This window comes from Portunus trituberculatus, chromosome 16 (assembly GCF_017591435.1).
Source record: "Portunus trituberculatus isolate SZX2019 chromosome 16, ASM1759143v1, whole genome shotgun sequence".
NCBI lineage: Eukaryota > Metazoa > Arthropoda > Malacostraca > Decapoda > Portunidae > Portunus > Portunus trituberculatus.
In genome coordinates this window covers 15,649,712-15,667,211 of record NC_059270.1, presented here as the reverse complement: position 1 = coordinate 15,667,211, position 17,500 = coordinate 15,649,712, and the positions used below count along the sequence as shown (strand labels likewise).

The following is a 17,500-nucleotide window of genomic DNA, read 5'->3' as shown; positions in this document are numbered from 1 at the left end:
TGTGAGAGAGAGAGAGAGAGAGAGAGAGAGAGAGAGAGAGAGAGAGAGAGAGAGAGACCTTGTAACCAACGCTTTTACTTTTCCATTTCTAATCAATAAACAACGTGCCAGTGTTAAACCTCTTTCTTCTTTTTTTCCTTCCTTTTTATGGCGCAGCCCTTGTTGGCAGTGGATGTCTACGGACATAGGGCGGGCGTCCATTCAAAGTCCATTTATTATCCACAACTGTCCACTGTGTCAGTCTACAGTCCTCCGGTTGTCCATGGCGGTTAATATTGAAATGTGGAGTCACTGCATTAAAGGTTTTTACTGTATAGCAAACTATAAATGACTGTAATTATGAAATCGTTATAGAAAAAAATTATAGTGTCCGAACATGTTAAGCGAGTTTTGGACGCTAGTCCTTTCAGCATCCTCAAAGCATCTGCATTGTCTGTTACCGGATGTGGACATATACGGACGTGAGGCGGACGTCTATTCAGCGCCTATTTATCATCCACAAGTGTCCGCTGTATCCGTCTACAGTCCTCGGATCGCTTTAACATAATTTTGTATATAATTGAGTTACATATAGAAATCTTCTGAGCTTTGCAATCAGTATAGCTGTCGCTCTCTCGTATTCACCAGATATAAATTATGTATATCGTACCAGAACCTGATTGATTACCATGACTACATAATGAACCCAAACTTATATATATATATATATATATATATATATATATATATATATATATATATATATATATATATATATATATATATATATATATATATATATATATATATATATATATATATATATATATATATATATATATATATATATATATATGAGCGGTGACTAGAAACAAGTAATGACGAATAGCAGTGGTGGCAGGCTTATCTCTGGTAATGGTGATTGGTGGCGATGATGGTAGTGGACGAGGTGATGAGAATAACTGTACTAGTAGTGGCACGTGTAGTGGTGATGACTAAAATAGTGGTGATAGCTTACCTAGTGGTAATGTGAACTATAGTAGGCAGTGATGCTGGTGATAACCAAACTACTGAGTGCGACAACAAAAGAGGAAGAATCAGGCAATGCTTTCAACAAGCGGGGTGCTCCTGAATGGCTAGTGTTGATAACTATACTGTGGTAGGTGGTGGTCATTTAGAAAACTAAAGGTGATGACAAAGGAGAAGGAGAAACCTCTGAATGACAGGTTGTCACGTCACGGCACTGGCTTAGGCCTGTATTCAGAAACGCTTTGCTCTTTCATCACGACGATTTCCAAAGGTCACTTGGTGATTAGCAAGGTTCTCAATAGTGTTTCTTTTTTTAATGATATAAGAATCTTGTTAATTTGTCACTAGAATCTTAAAAATAAGTAATTATAACTAGAGCGTTTTGAATGTAGTCGGGATGCTGCGCATAAATATTTCTGAATACTGTGCTTACCAGTGGAACTGATTGGCAATAACAGGATTGCAATAGTGGGGTAACAACAAGGCACGGTGTGTAATCTAGGGCTTCGCTATTCACCCAGTTTCTGTCGCGGTGGTGCTGGCAGTCCTCATGACTCAGGTACGATTGGGGACAAGGTCCGTGGCAACGATTGGTGCTGCCACACTCACGGTCGACATGTACGTGGTTCCACCAATAGAGTTGCGAGGGCGTTAGTCGGCTACTGCCTCCGCATTAGTATGTTAAGTCTTTTGCAATTTTGTTCTTTATCGCAGGCGTCTCTTATTGTTTTTATTCTCAGGAGTAGTCAAGGTCAGTTTTAGAAGAAGGGTTGTCTAATATTGTTTATTATGAAAAAACGACATGATTATTTGAAAAAAAAAGGAGTTAGATTTTTTTCTAGTTCACACACACACACACACACACACACACACACACACACACACACACACACACGGCCCGGTAGCTCAGTGGTTAGAGCGCTGGCTTCACAAGCCAGAGGACTGGGGTTCGATTCCCCGGCCGGGTGGAGATATTTGGGTGTGTCTCCTTTCACGTGTAGCCCCTGTTCACCTAGCAGTGAGTAGGTACGGGATGTAAATCGAGGAGTTGTGACCTTGTTGTCCCGGTGTGTGGTGTGTGCCTGGTCTCAGACCTATCCGAAGATCGGAAATAATGAGCTCTGAGCTCGTTCCGTAGGGTAACGTCTGGCTGTCTCGTCAGAGACTGCAGCAAATCAAACAGTGAACACACACACACACTCTCTCTCTCTCTCTCTCTCTCTCTCTCTCTCTCTCCCTCTTTCATATTTCTATGTAAAAGCAACAGCAGTTAAAATGCAAGATAAACATAAAACCTCTCCTGAAAGTTGACACAAAAACTCCTAAAGCATGAGCGGCAGTTGAGCTCCCAAGGCGTCCCCTTACTACCGACCTACTGGAGTCAGATTCATGAAAGTTGCAGGAGTGGAGTACGAAATTTTTTTTTTCGTTTTGCCGCGTTGTTTTCGTTATGCCAGTGGTGGTGCAGTCACCGCCATAAGTCGAGTAAACTTCTGCTCTTATTTCTACTGTGTTCAGTGTTTTTTCTTAATTTTTAATCCTGTTATTTGTTAATTTTTTGGCCTTGACTCTAATGCAGCTCCGATCTGACCTTTCCATTGCATGTGCGCTATTTGTGATTTGTTATTTTTGAAATGTTGCATTCATTTGTATTCCATAAAATCAAAGTTGTCACTACTTAAACCCATGATTTCCAATAAATTTCTAATGGGTAATTCAGTCCTGGCGAAGTCTAATAGCACTAGTTCTGATTTGGACCAGTTCTGGTCTGGGCCAATTCAGAGGGTGCTTTGAATTTACCATTAAAGCTAGTTGTGAACTCACTGAACGTCTCCATTTGTGACTCACAACTCAAGGGGGCAGTCTCAGCCTGCTCCTTCACACATGCACTTACTACACACACACACACACACACATACACACACACACACACACACACACACACACACACACACACACACACATACCGCGTAGTGTAGTGGTTAGCACGCTCGACTCGCAATCGAGAGGCCCGGGTTCGAGTCCCGGCGCGGCGAGGCAAATGGGCAAGGCTCTTAATGTGTGGCCCCTGTTCACCTAGCAGTAAATAGGTACGGGATGTAACTCGAGGGGTTGTGGCCTCGCTTTCCCGGTGTGTGGAGTGTGTTGTGGTCTCAGTTCTACCCGAAGATCGGTCTATGAGCTCTGAGCTCACTCCGTAATGGGAAAGATTTGCTGGGTGACCAGCAGACGACCGAGTTGAATTACACACACACACACCATTCACTTAAAATTTTAAAAATGGTGACTCCTACGCCAGCCTCGGAAGTTAAGTCTCCTCCTTCTCATTCTCCTTCTCTTCACCATCATCACCTAACACTTGCAAGCGGAGAGCGGAGAACTTGAGCGTAGAGCGGAGAGGGCTAGTGGGCAGAGAGCGCGAGCAGATTGAGAAAAAAGAGCATGAGTGGAGGAGCGGAATGCGATAGCACAAAATGAGAAAAAAAGAGAGCAAGAGGAAGAGCAGACTCTGATTTTGAAGTGTCCACTGCCTGCTCCTCAGGTCTTATTTCTAACTTTTGGTGCTCGCGCTCCTCCACTTGCAATTTGGAAATCCGCTCAGAGCTGAGGAGCGGGAAAAAAGAGCGCCCTTGCCCACATCTGCAAATAACAATAATTTATTAAAAAAAAAAGTGTATCGTCCTATAGCAAACACATTATGAAGCAGTGTCATCTGCTAGGATTCGCTACTTTTCTTCCTTCGTTCTCCCTTCCTGAGGATGCGTTTATGCTTTTATTTCTCTCCCTAACATAATTCAAGGTTTCTCTAAATGAATGAACGAGTTGTCAAAACAATGATGTCATATGTCAGCCACTTGGACGCCTGACTGTCATGTTTTTCTCCACTGATAAGCTAGTATTTGATAACAGTCTTTCATTTACGTTAAGCCTTTTCGATATTCCCAAGTATAGAAAACTACATGCAGTCAAGAGGAAATGTAAAAACCACGAAATTCTAGCCTGGTCCTTTAAAGAAGCCATCATTATGAATCTCTTAGAGAGAACTTACTTAATATTATCTTATTCGTATATATTGACAAGTTTCGGAAGCTACAGTCATGTGCTAAAAGTGAAGCCAGTCAGGGGATCTTATGAGGCGGTGGGCGGAGCTTACGATCACAACTTACACCCAAAACATTGGCCTCTCCTGTCTTAAGCAATGAGAAATTGCCACTTTCTTTTTCATTACTGGAGGAAAACTCAGAAAGAACTGATGGTTTGACTTATGTAAACCACATTATTGTTTCCTAAATATGTCATGTAGACCCATTAATAACGGTGTTAATGCGAAATAGTTATAATATTGAAAGAAATACAGCAGGCCTTTTCCGGGAGAAATTATGGCAAGAAACAAAAAGTGAAGTAAAATTTCAGTGATTGATGCTTTTTCCAATATCAAGTGACATGAAATCATTCTAGATAAAAGTTAGAGAGAGAGAGAGAGAGAGAGAGAGAGAGAGAGAGAGAGAGAGAGAGAGAGAGAGAGATAAAGATAGAAAGAGAGAGTATTTTACATACATGTGTTAAGTAATTGCTATACCAAGAGAAATCAACCTTCAGGCCAATTTTTATACCTGATATACAGTTTATTTTTCCTTCATGTAAATGCACATGTATTTGTACATGTTAACATCTACATGCACATGTATATGTGTACATGACCTTGTTCAGTCATACGTTTGCCCCAAAGACAGCTTCCCACCTCTCACCCAAGTCCACCAAAGCTGGAGAACACTGTATTATCGAATTTGTATGTATGATTTACCATCTAAATCTTCGTGCCACGGTATGCCACGACTATTACGACTCTTTCAAGGTCACATATATCGTAGGCAGCCACGAAACATGGACATGAGACGGAAAATAAGGGGCGTAACTCGGGCATTTCCATGTATTTATTTTTATTGGGCGGCTGGTAATTTGTTTGGGTGTAAGGGGAAGGGGAGTATGGGCAGCGCGCTGTCTTCACTTGTGTGACGTCATGCCGCCTCCTGTTATTCAACTTTCTTGGTTTTATCACATTACTTTCCCGTATCTTATTGATAAAGGACATAATGTTGGGGAGCTTTATCGTGCAATTAGTATGTACAATCTCGAGAAGTTTGCTAACAATCTAAAACATCTTCCCTCAGTTCAATGTTCTCTGGTATAGTAATCGATTCCTTGTAAAACTCAATAACTACTCGTACTTTTAAAGAGATCAGAGAACTTGATATTCATTGAAAACGCAAAACACATTCATAGTGTTTGTACTTGCTTGACCTGATCGCTATTTTTTTTTTTTTTTTTATATACCATGTGGGCTTTTTTCACGGGAATTTATGGGCTAAAGGGGATACTTTTTAGGGTACCTCCTATCTTAAAGCCCACCCGCTAGGAAACCCTTGCCCTGAGTGAGGAAGCCCAACCTACACTCAGACCGTGGACAGGATTCGAACCCGTGCGCTTGGAGACCTCTAGGAATCCCAAAGCACGCATGGTTCCATTGTATCACGGCGGCCCCATTTTATGTGACTATTCAAGATTTACAAAAAAATATTTATATAATAGCCTACAAGAAAATACAGCATAACAATCTTACCAATACAGTAATATTCTAATGAAAAATTTAGCCTATATCTTATCCACTTGTTACTTCTGCCCTACTTTTTTCTTCTACTCACGTATAACGTTTGTACAGTTATAACAAACAGGCAACTGCACTTGCATGGATAACTCAACAATTATAGAGAATTCCTTTGAATTTGATCTATTACATATATCGTACACCATGGAAAAGGATGGGGGAAACTGGCACACAAAACCGTATTTTCGCTTATCTCATGCACTAGCGTGGAGTGTAATGAACATTTGTCGGTGACGCCACAACACTGGTGCATTCAGAACCAAACTTCACTGTGCACACTGGCATGTTAAGTGTTCATCTCTTCTGCCATACGTTGCAAATACGTGTACTGACGAAGAAGTTATCTAACGGAGCAGTAATGAGCTAGCCACGTGCCGGGCGTCAAGTGGTAGAGTGCAGTCATGGAGCCCAAAGCCGTGCCTGCCTCGATGTCCCGCCGCCTCGTGCCCTCCTGCGATTACCCGCCTCACGTGCTTCCTTGCAGATTTCCATGATAATCCAGCATTAAAACAAATATAAACATTTATTATAGTCATTCGTAGAATTTCGCTTTAGAAAAGATGACCCGGAAAAAAAAGAAAAAGAAAATCAGCCGCCCACGTGACCTTCAATTTTCGATGGTGGCAAATGTGGGGCTTCCACTGATGACGTGTTTTTGCCAATATCCTGCAGTATTCCTGGAATCTTCATGATCATAGGATCCCAACAAAAGACCTCTCATCACTTCAGCCTGAATAATAGGTAATCCAGAATTGATCTCCATTACCCTCACCCCCTATAATCCTATCAATTGTGCCAATCATTTTCCACCAGGAATTCTGGAGCGTGCCTTCAACTACCAGTGTTCAGAGATGACCCTCACTTCTCCACTTCCTAGCTTTCTTGCGTGGCGCGACCGACGACTCCGCTGCACTCCGCCAAATAAAGAGTGTGTGTGTGTGTGTGTGTGTGTGTGTGTGTGTGTGTGTGTGTGTGTGTGTGTGTGTGTGTGTGTGTGTGTGTGTGTGTGTGTGTGTTCTCGTGCGTGTTGTATTGCTGTTGCATTCTAGCCATGGATAGCAAGACCGCTACCCGACCATAAACCATCCGGCCGAATAGAACTGGAAATTGACCTGGTGTGTCCAATTTCTGACAGGTCACAGGAGGTCAGTGAGAAAGGGAATGACAAGTAGGAAAGAAGGTTTGAATGAATCAGGAGGACGGCAGGGAGGGAGCATTACCCTCCCTCCACGTATACCTCCACACAGGCGCGCTAACTTCAGCTTTGGGATGGAGCTATTAAAAAAATAACTATTAACTAGAAAATGCTAATCAAATACTATCTAACAGCCCTCTGAGAGACCTGCGCCGTAGGAAGCAAATCCTCACCATTAACACAGCGAGGAGGGACTCTCTACCAACAGTGCTGAGACATATTGATAAATTGATCAGGTGCCGGTAACGCCGCGTGACTCCCCGTTGTTACACACCCCAAGCGGTACCTGACAGCACCCTCGCTTCGATCTCCCTCTCCTTCACGCCACTGGGATAGAAGTCCTTGCTGGCCCCTGGACGTAAGATTGCTGTGTTGTAGAGCGGCATCTGGGCAAAAAGGGTTTCAGGACACTCCTGCAAGCCCCTAAGGACCAGGAATAAATTATTCTGATCCTCTTGAGACTCTCTTCCCAAGGCCTTCCTTCCCTTCCAAGCCAAACTCATTTCTCTCAAGAGGACCCACGTACACAAGAACACGAACATGAAATTATGCACACGGGAGCGTGCAGAAAACGCACGCACACAAAAAAACACACGGCCCGGTAGCTCAGTGGTTAGAGCGCTGGCTTCACAAGCCAGATGACCGGGGTTCGATTCCCCGGCCGGCTGGAGATATTTGGGTGTGTCTCCTTTCACGTGTAGCCCCTGTTCACCTAGCAGTGAGTAGGTACGGGATGTAAATCGAGGAGTTGTGACCTTGTCCCGGTGTGTGGTGTGTGCCTGGTCTCAGACCTATCCCAAGATCGGAAATAATGAGCTCTGAGCTCGTTCCGTAGGGTAAAGTCTGGCTATCTCGTCATAGACTGCAGCAGATCAAACAGTGAATTACGTACACATACAAAAATACGCACATGGCACACGCATGGCAGAATCCTCCCTCCTCACATGCATTTGAGTTTTGCTGTTCCTGCATCAGCCTTGTCACGCACAGGGAATACAGATTACACGCTTCCTAATCCCTCTCCTAGCAATCTACTCTCAAGTATGGCTGCATATGCTAGATGTGACTCAAACTGAATGTCTGCGTGAGGCAAATAACTTGGGTATAGAAGCTAGGTTACTTGTACTATTGAACCTGTACTTCTCTGAGCACAGCAGCTGAGAAAAGTAATGCATTACACGAGCTTTCTCTTTCCTCTTCTCAACCTTATTACACTGCACTGGTGAGTGTGCACCCTTAACTACACACTCTCACGACACCTGTGCACCTGAACTATTTAATACGCATACATTCACGTTGCCCACCTTGCCTTCCCTCAAGGTCTTCCACGCTCTTTGTGTCGTGAATACTACTTATGATTTGTCATAATTTAACTAAAGGATTTTTTATTCAAGTATTTTTTTTTCTTACACTTGTTTAAGTCTCAGCCTAGCTTCAAGTTGGTGTATGAAGCAACGACCTGCTTTTCTCCGATTCCTTCCATCGCACGACTGCTTATCTTATTCTCAACCTCATTATCTCTTTATAAAGCGACGCTCAGCTCCTTGTTCTCCTCCATTATCCATCCATCCTTCAGCTTAAAAATAGATGAGGAAATAATGTAAAACAAACACACGGATCACCCATACACTCGTAAGGTTGTCCAAGGTTCGTTCGGGCGGCAGCGACGGCGTCTTCCTCGGCACCTGCACGCCTCCACTGGGTCCGGGTTATCGCAAATAGGGTTTCTAATTAGCAGGGGAAATGTACAGGTGGCGGCTGTCGCGTGTGGCAGGCGAGGTGGTGTGCAGGGCCCGTCACGCTGCTCCCGCCGGGCTCGTTGGCTGCTGCACCACCACTCACTCACTCAGGCCACGCCACACCACACGACTCACACCAGAACTAACTGTCTGCTCCACAACCCTTAGTCTACCATGTACACAATGGCCTGCGACACACACACAAACACACACACACACACACACACACACACACACACACACACACACACAAAGATGTGTTGAGACTTGGAACAGTTTGAGTGAGGAAGTGGTATCAGCAAAGAGTGTACATAGTTTTAAAGAAAAATTGGATAAGTGTAGATATGGAGACGGGACCACACGAGCATAAAGCCCAGGCCCTGTAAAACTACAACTAGGTAAATACAACTAGGTAAATACACACACACACACCACTCCCATTAAAGCCTTTCTTGATCATTGATTACGAGCGTCACTCCCCGCGGAAGTAGTACTCATTGCCTACCCCACTACATAGTCCTTAGTCCATACCTACGGTATACTACGTAAGTCATTTTCACCACGCCATTCCAGTTTGCAGTAGACCACACCATACTTAGTGATTATGGTATACAACATCACTCCATACTTCACTAAACCACAAAACAGTTCATACCACGTCATACTATACTTCCTATGTCAGGAAGATGCGCCATAACACTTTCTGGAGCACTTTTACACTGTAAATACCATAGTATCCCACAACATATTTAGTTCACCACACAATACCACACCACACCACCCCATCCCCTGGTACACTGCCTGATATGCTTCGCCACAATGTTAAGCCACACATCGCCACAGTGCACTATATCACTCCACTATACTACATCAAAACAAGCCACACGTGACTCCCTACCACCACTCCACCACCACCACGTGAGTCACTTCATGATCATACATTGCCTGAGTTCTACACCTCACTTCACATAATGTCAAAAACACTGCGCGATATCATATTCCATTACACCAAGTCACCTTCATTAATTCGTTCCACTATAAGGACACTACTCTTCGGTGCACTTTCTTTCAAGACACACGGACTGACTGCACACTCAAAATAAAACACTGCATTAGACACGTTAAGGAAAAAAAAAGAGAAAAAAAACAAAAAACAAACGAGAGGAAAAAGAAAAGATACACAGATACCGTAGAAAGATAGACAGGTAAGTAGACAGACAGCTGAATAGATAGAAAGACAAACTAAAAAGAATGTAAATACAAAAAATAAATAAAATAAATATCTACCTACTATTCACACAAGCAAGCACGCACACACGCGCACACACGAACCACCCGAGTTGAAAATGATAAAACAGTAGTAGTATTTAAGGCGGCAGCGCACAACACACACGAAAAATGGAATGATTACCGACTTTACGGCGCGGCCTCATTCCACCGACTGCCACCCTCGAACCGCCAACTCGACTGAACTGACCTGCTCAACCCTCAGGCGCGTAGGGGGAGGACTGGGCAATAAAAGCAGGTACGGTGAACAGATCTGAGAGAAAGAGAGAATGGGGGGGAGGAAAGGTGCGGTAGCGTGGGGAAAGACAACAATGAGGGAAAAAAAAAACAAGAATGAGGAAAAGAAGATAAAATGGAAGAGTAAAAGATTAAGAAAAAAAAAGGAAAATGAAAGACCATGCATGTTTAAGGGATGAAGAGGGGAGAGAGAGAGAGAGAGAGAAGAAAATAACATAAAGATGACAGAACATAATAAACGTGAGATTGGAATGAAAAATAACAAAAATATGGAAGCGACAGAAAGAAAGAAAGAAAAAGGAGATAGAAAGATTAAGAGAAAAGAAGAAAAGAAAGTGAAGTTGACAGAGAGAGAGAGCATAAGTCAAAGAAAGAGAAGAGGAAATTTGGAAATAAAATGTATGAATGTAAAAAAACAATATGAAAAAAAAAACAGGAAGCGGAGAAAATGAATATTTGTGGAAAAGCGAAAGGAAAAGAAACCATGTAGTACTTGAAGAAAAACGAAATTAAGCGAAAAAAAAAGGAAAATATGTGTTAGCAGAGTAAAGGACATGATGAGAGTAGGGAGAATAGGGAACAGGGTGAAAAGTAAACATAAAGGGAGAAAATCTGGACAAGAAGAGGAAACAAAGGTGACGTGGCTATCTCCCCTCCTTCTACCTCCCGTTCCCCCTGTTTCTCGCTCCTTTCTTCTTTCTCCCTCTCCCCCCTTCTCCACCTATACCTTTCAACAACCCCCCCTCCTCCTCCCACACGCCGAGCAATTATGACCAAGAACAGATCGATATTGGAAGATTATTCTCTCTCATTTTCTCACAGGCTACCTATTACTCTCTGACCCACACCTCAATGCTCTCTCTCTCTCTCTCTCTCTCTCTCTCTCTCTCTCTCTCTCTACCAGCGCCAACCTTACTTTTTATATATCTACGTCCACTTCAACTACAGAGATCAACAAGACCATAAAAACACTGAAAGGAACATCTCGAGGGCACGACAAAGTAACTAAATAATGTTCTGCTTCAATTTCTCCATCTTTTTTATCAAGGCATCTTTCCAGAACACCTAAAAATAGCAAAAGTTATATCAGTATATACAAGACGTATCAATACAATCCCTGAAAGCTATATGCCTATATCTCTACTCCCAGTATTTCGTAAAATTTTCGAAAAAATCATGGCATCTCGTTTACTAGACTACTTAAAAAAACAATCAATTTTATCCAGTTGCTAAATCGGATTCAGACCGGGTTACTCCACTGAACTGGCTGTACACACACTTTGCCCAAAACAACAAACTTTATTAAATAACATTATTATGCGATCTCTCTAAAACTTCCGACACAATCTCTCATCCTATTTTGGCAGAAAAGTTGAATGTTTATGGTAATCATGGTCCAGCGTTTAAGTGATTTTGTAATTACTTCGCCAAAAGGAAACAATTTACAGCTTTTAATAATAAGACTTCATCTTTTAAAACTTGCAATAATGGTATTCCCCAAGGTTCAGTTCAGTCCAATTCTATTTCTAATTTATATCAGACATAGTACATGAAAGCAGTAAACTAAAATGTATATTATTTGCTGATGGCACAAAAATCTATCTCCATGGAGAAAATCTCAAACTACAAACCAAGATACCCTTAATAGAAAATTTGTTCACGTTTAAAACTGGTTTTAAAGTAATAAGCTAAATCTAAATGCCAACAAAACAAACGACATTATATCGAATAACATAAACATTCAACCATTTAACATAACAATTCAAGTCAACGATAAGGTTGTTAAATATGTCAATGAAACTAAGTTTTTAGGAGTAGTAATAAATAATAATCTTAAATAGAAATCTCACACAGATGACTTAATATAAAAAATATCTAAAATAACAGGCGTTATTTATAGAATTAGAAATCAGCTAACTTATAATAACCTTAAACAAATTCATCCATCCTTTTTATACCCTAACCTCTTGTACTGTTCAGCTATATGAGAAGGAACACACCAAACATATATACAAATTTTTTTTTTCAAACGGGAAAAATCATTCGAGTCCTATTCAACTGTAACCAGTATGATTACACCAATTCATACTTTAGAGATTACAATCTTTTTATATTACCGGATATTATTAATTTTCAAAGTTGTATGTTTGTTTATATTTCATTAAAACTGTTCCCTGGCTTTAATACTTTTACACACAATTGGCACAAGAGGCACACAGTCATGAGCTCAGACTCCTGCTCTGCAAAACATCACACGCCCAACACAGCATCTTAACCAGGGGAACCAGACTGTGGAACCAGCTGCCTCACAATACTAAACTTGCTCTGTCTAGAACCTCATTCAAATCAAAATGAAAACGGCAGCTGCTAAATGAGCATCATGATCAATGAAAATGTGATGACCTAAATACCACCAGCAATATGTGTATGTATGTATGTGTGTGTGTGTGTGTGTGTGTGTGTGTGTGTGTGTGTGTGTGTGTGTGTGTGTGTGTGTGTGTGTGTGTGTGTGTGTGTGTGTGTGTGTATATATATATATATATATATATATATATATATATATATATATATATATATATATATATATATATATATATATATATATATATATATATATATATATATATATATATATATATATATATATATATATATATATATATATATATATATATATATATATATATATATATATATATATATATATATATATATATATATATATATATATATATATATATATATATATATATATATATATATATATATATATATATATATATATATATATATATATATATATATATATATATATATATATATATATATATATATATATATATATATATATGTATGTATGTATGAGTGAGTATATATGTTCTGTATGTGTAAACATACACATAACCATACATGTGTATGTGTATGTATGTACACGTGTGTATGTATGTGTGTATATGTTTAAGTGTGTATATCTTCGTTTAATGTACCATGTTACTCATATACTGTACTTTCGAGATAATGTTGTTCGTTTATACAAATCAATCTCTCTCTATATTTACTTCAATCTTCATGACGTATGTGATTGATCTTTTTCTTTGTTTCCATGTCGGCCTTTCAACTATTGTTATTTTTCTCTAATGATCCGTAATGGAGCTTCGGCTTAACGGATCCATAATTCTCAGTCCAATACTTATCCATGTATATTACAATCACTGTGTATTGCCCACTGAGACTAAAGTAAAACAATAAATTATCAAATAATTAAATGAATCTCTCTCTCTCTCTCTCTCTCTCTCTCTCTCTCTCTCTCTCTCTCTCTCTCTCTCTCTCTCTCTCTCTCTCTCTCTCTCTCTCTCTCTCTCTCTGTGTGTGTGTGTGTGTGTGTGTGTGTGTGTGTGTGTGTGTGTGTGTGTGTGTGTGTGTGTGTGTGTTGCTACTCTCGTTATTGTTGGTGTTATCGTTACAACTAGTCTTGCTACCACTAACTATAAAAGAAAAAAAACACCACCATCACCACCACCACCACCACCACCACACCGCTAATACTGCTGCTACTAAACTATCATCGTCACATTACCTTTTCTCTTCTATCACCCAACAGCTGCCACCGTTACCACGAGTTTTTTTGTCCCTCTCCCTATTTATTAACCCTTCCCACCTGAACCTACCAGTCCACCTCTACCTCTCCAGAACGCCTGCCTGTCAATGACCTTCCGCCAGGCCAAGTCACTCTCCTCCGGTGGCGTTCTTGGGAAATGGAGATGTGACAAAGACAGTGACGCAAGCTCCGCCCCCCTTCTCTCATTCACTCAGTCTCCCTTCAAATGACTTACGTTCCACCTCCTTTATCACACTGGCTGGCCCCCTTCTTCCCTTCTTCCCCTTCTTCTCCTTCTCTTTAATTTTTTTTCTGGCTTGCTTGTCGCCCTATTTCCTTTCTTACTTCCTTTTCTTAATTTTTGTAGCTTTCTTTCTTTCTTTGTCGATCATCACCATCTTCACCATCTTTTGTCTTATTTCTTTTTATTATTGTACAAAGTGTTTTTCCTTCCTCCATTCTTTTATTTATACCATGTGGGCTTTTCACGGGAATTTATGGGATAAAGGGGATACTTTTTGGGGTACCTCCTATCTCAAAGCCCACCCACTAGGAAACCGTTGCCCCGAGTGAGGAAGCCCAACCTACACTCGGACCGTGGACAGGATTCGAACCCGTGTGCTTGGAGATCCCTCGGACCCCAAAGCACGCATGGTTCCACTGTACCACTGTCTGATCTCTCTCTCTCTCTCTCTCTCTCTCTCTCTCTCTCTCTCTCTCTCTCTCTCTCTCTCTCTCTCTCTCTCATCCTTCAAAATCTTCCTACCTGATCCATTCCCCATATTTTCTTCATAAGTATTCCATCTTCTCATCACCGCCACCTGCCCACTTTCCTTCTTCACTCCGTCCCTTCATTCCTGACGTCTTATTTTTTTTTCGTCGCTACCTCCAAGTTTCTCATCCTTACCCTCATCCTCTTCTTTCCTTTCATCCCTTCCATAACCTTTCTACTTTTCTTTTCATTCATGCATCCCAGTGTTAGAAGTTTCTCCAAAAGACTTCTTAATTTTGCTTTTCTATCTTCACGTTTGCTATTCTTCCTCTCCTTCTCTCTTTTCCTTTCCAACACCCTTTCCTTTACTCTCCTTATCCTCCCTTCTTTATTTCTATCACACACCAGCAAGTTTTCTCTGAACTCTTTTATTTTCATCTCTTTTTATACGTTCTGTCACTCTTCCTCTCTTTCTCACCTTTCCTTCTATCTCTTCCTTTTCTCTCTCTCCATCTGTTACCCAACCAAATTCTCTTTATATTCTTCTACTTTTCGCTGAAGTTATATCTAAGTACGCTTTTTATCTGCAAGTTTCAGTCATTCTCTCTCTCTCTCTCTCTCTCTCTCTCTCTCTCTCTCTCTCTCTCTCTCTCTCTCTCTCTCTCTCTCTCTCTCTCTCTCTCTCTCTCTCTCTCTCTCTCTCTCTCTCTCTCTCTCTCTCTCTTCAACCATAAATAAACCAACTCGGATAACTACACACTCCGCCACCATCCTTGACCATATTTGGACTAAAATTTTGTCAATTGCGTAAATAGCGGCATCATATTCAATTCAATCAGTGATCATTTCCCCATCATAAGCTCCTTCTTAGTTTACCGTAATACATCTAGTCTAAAACATATCACAATAGAAAAAAGGATATTTAATGCAGATAACATAAACACATTCAAAAACAACCTAATGGAATTTAATTGGAATGCCATTTCTGAACACCACGATGTAAACCACATCTTTGATTGCTACCTTCAGAAATTTACTGAATTATTTGACAAGAACTTTCCTCGTGTCACCATTAAAAGAAAAAGAAAAACACCTTGGAAAGCCATACATAACTCCAGCAATAAAACAATCTATAAAAGAACGCAATCGACTACAAAAACTTTACGCTAAATGGCCTATATCATATGAAAATACATTTAAAGTATATAGAAACAGACTAACATCTGTCATCCGAACAGCTAAGGACAATTACTACAAAAATGAATTAACAGAACAATCGTCTAATCCCAAAAAGACTTGAACAATTATAAATACTCTAATGGGGAAAAAATATTCTAGTCCTCCAGCTTCTCTTACATTCAACAATGATAAAGTTACAGAATCACAACACATTGCTGAATCATTTAATAGTTATTTCACTGATATTGGTAATTCTTTAGTCAGTAATATTCCAGAATCCCAAGACTCGTACCACAACTATCTACCTGCTTCTGTCCCATTTTCATTTTTTCTGGCTCCAACAACGCTAGTTGAAGTTAGGTCTATCATCAACAGTATGAAAGATTCTACACCTGGTCATGACGGAATCACTGCAAAAATACTTAAAGTATGCTCAGAAGTAATATCTCCCTTCTTAGTCTTTATCATAAACAAATCTTTTCAAGAAAGCACATTTCCCAAGAAACTACAGATAGCACGCATTGTTCCCATATATAAAGGTGGCGATAACTCCATACCTCAAAATTACAGACCAATATCCATTTTACCTGCCTTAAGTAAAATTTTCGAGAAAGTCATGGCCGAAAGACTAACAAACTATCTTAATAAACAAGAACTGTTAACATCATGTCAATACGGTTTTCGTCCTGGTCACTCCACTGAGCTTGCAGTTCACCATTTGTGTCAATCCATGTATCATGCTATGGACTCTAAACTCTTTCAGATAACTGTTTTCTACGACTTCAGTAAGGCATTTGACACTATATCTCACAACATCCTATTTACTATGGCAGTACACATAAGTGGTTCATAAGTTACTTATCCAATAGATCACAATTTACATCGTACAATAATGCTCTCTCCTCTCATAGAAATGTTACATGTGGTGTTCCTCAAGGTTCAATTCTTGGCCCGATTCTATTCTTAATTTATATTAACGATTTAATTAGGTGCAGTAACAAAGTTAAATTCCTATTATATGCAGATGATACCCCAGTCTACATCCAGAGTAATAGCTTACTTAATTTAAAGCATACCATGAATGTAGAGCTAACTAAAATTTATAACTGGGTTATATGTAACAAATTAACTTTAAATTTAAATAAAACTAACTACATGATTACAAGCTCCCTCCTAACTCTACCCATAACAACGTCCATTAAAATTAACAATATAGAATTAACTGAGGTGAAACATTTTAACTTCCTAGGAGTCTACATAGACAATAAATTAAAGTGGTCACAACATATTGATATAATTAAATTTAAACTCTCAATATTAACTGGCATTATTTACAGAATCCGTAGTTATCTAAGCAGTAGCTGTCTCCGATTAATCTATTTTACTTTAGTATATCCGCACCTAGCAGTGCGATCTGGGGAGGAGCATACTCCACATATGTTGATAATCTTTTCCTGGCACAAAAGAAATTGCTACGTGTTATGTATTGCATAGGACGTTACGACCATACAAGCAGTATTTTCAAAGACACTAGATTTTTTAAATTAACTGACATAATTAATCTTCATACCAATTGTTTTGTACATAAAGCCTTACACTGTCCCACACTAGATTTAGGTTTTAACACAATACAGCACAAAGTCACTCGCCGGGCCCGACATTTACGTATTCCACTATGCAGGACGACTCACGTTCAACAGAGTGTTTTATCACGTGGAGCCAAAGCCTGGAACAGTTTGCCAGAACATCTAGTCACAGAATGCAATAGCAGGACATTTAAAAAGAAATTATCCACAGCAATTTTATCAAACTATAATGATTAGTCTATGTAATTTACTGTTAATTTGATATTTATTTCTAAAAACAACTACTATTCATG

The 17,500-nt window shown here is 40.0% G+C and overlaps 1 protein-coding gene and 1 non-coding gene across 4 annotated transcripts in view; one reads left to right on the top strand and one right to left on the bottom strand.

The window, feature by feature from the left end:
- Positions 1-17,500, bottom strand: part of LOC123504608 (cytosolic carboxypeptidase Nna1-like) — a 116,346-nt gene that overhangs the window by 61,455 nt on the left and 37,391 nt on the right. Inside the window, exon 1 of one of the 3 annotated variants that reach the window (XM_045255273.1) lies at positions 10,020-10,132. The exons of the other annotated variants lie outside the window; for them this stretch is intronic. Coding sequence (XP_045111208.1) covers positions 10,020-10,041 — 22 coding nt within the window. The 5' untranslated portion in view covers positions 10,042-10,132. Of the gene's footprint in view, positions 1-10,019; positions 10,133-17,500 lie in introns of those variants that run through there. 3 annotated transcript variants of the gene reach the window in all.
- Trnaa-cgc lies at positions 2,973-3,049 on the top strand. Its single transcript has one exon. It is a non-coding gene; the product is annotated as a tRNA-Ala (tRNA).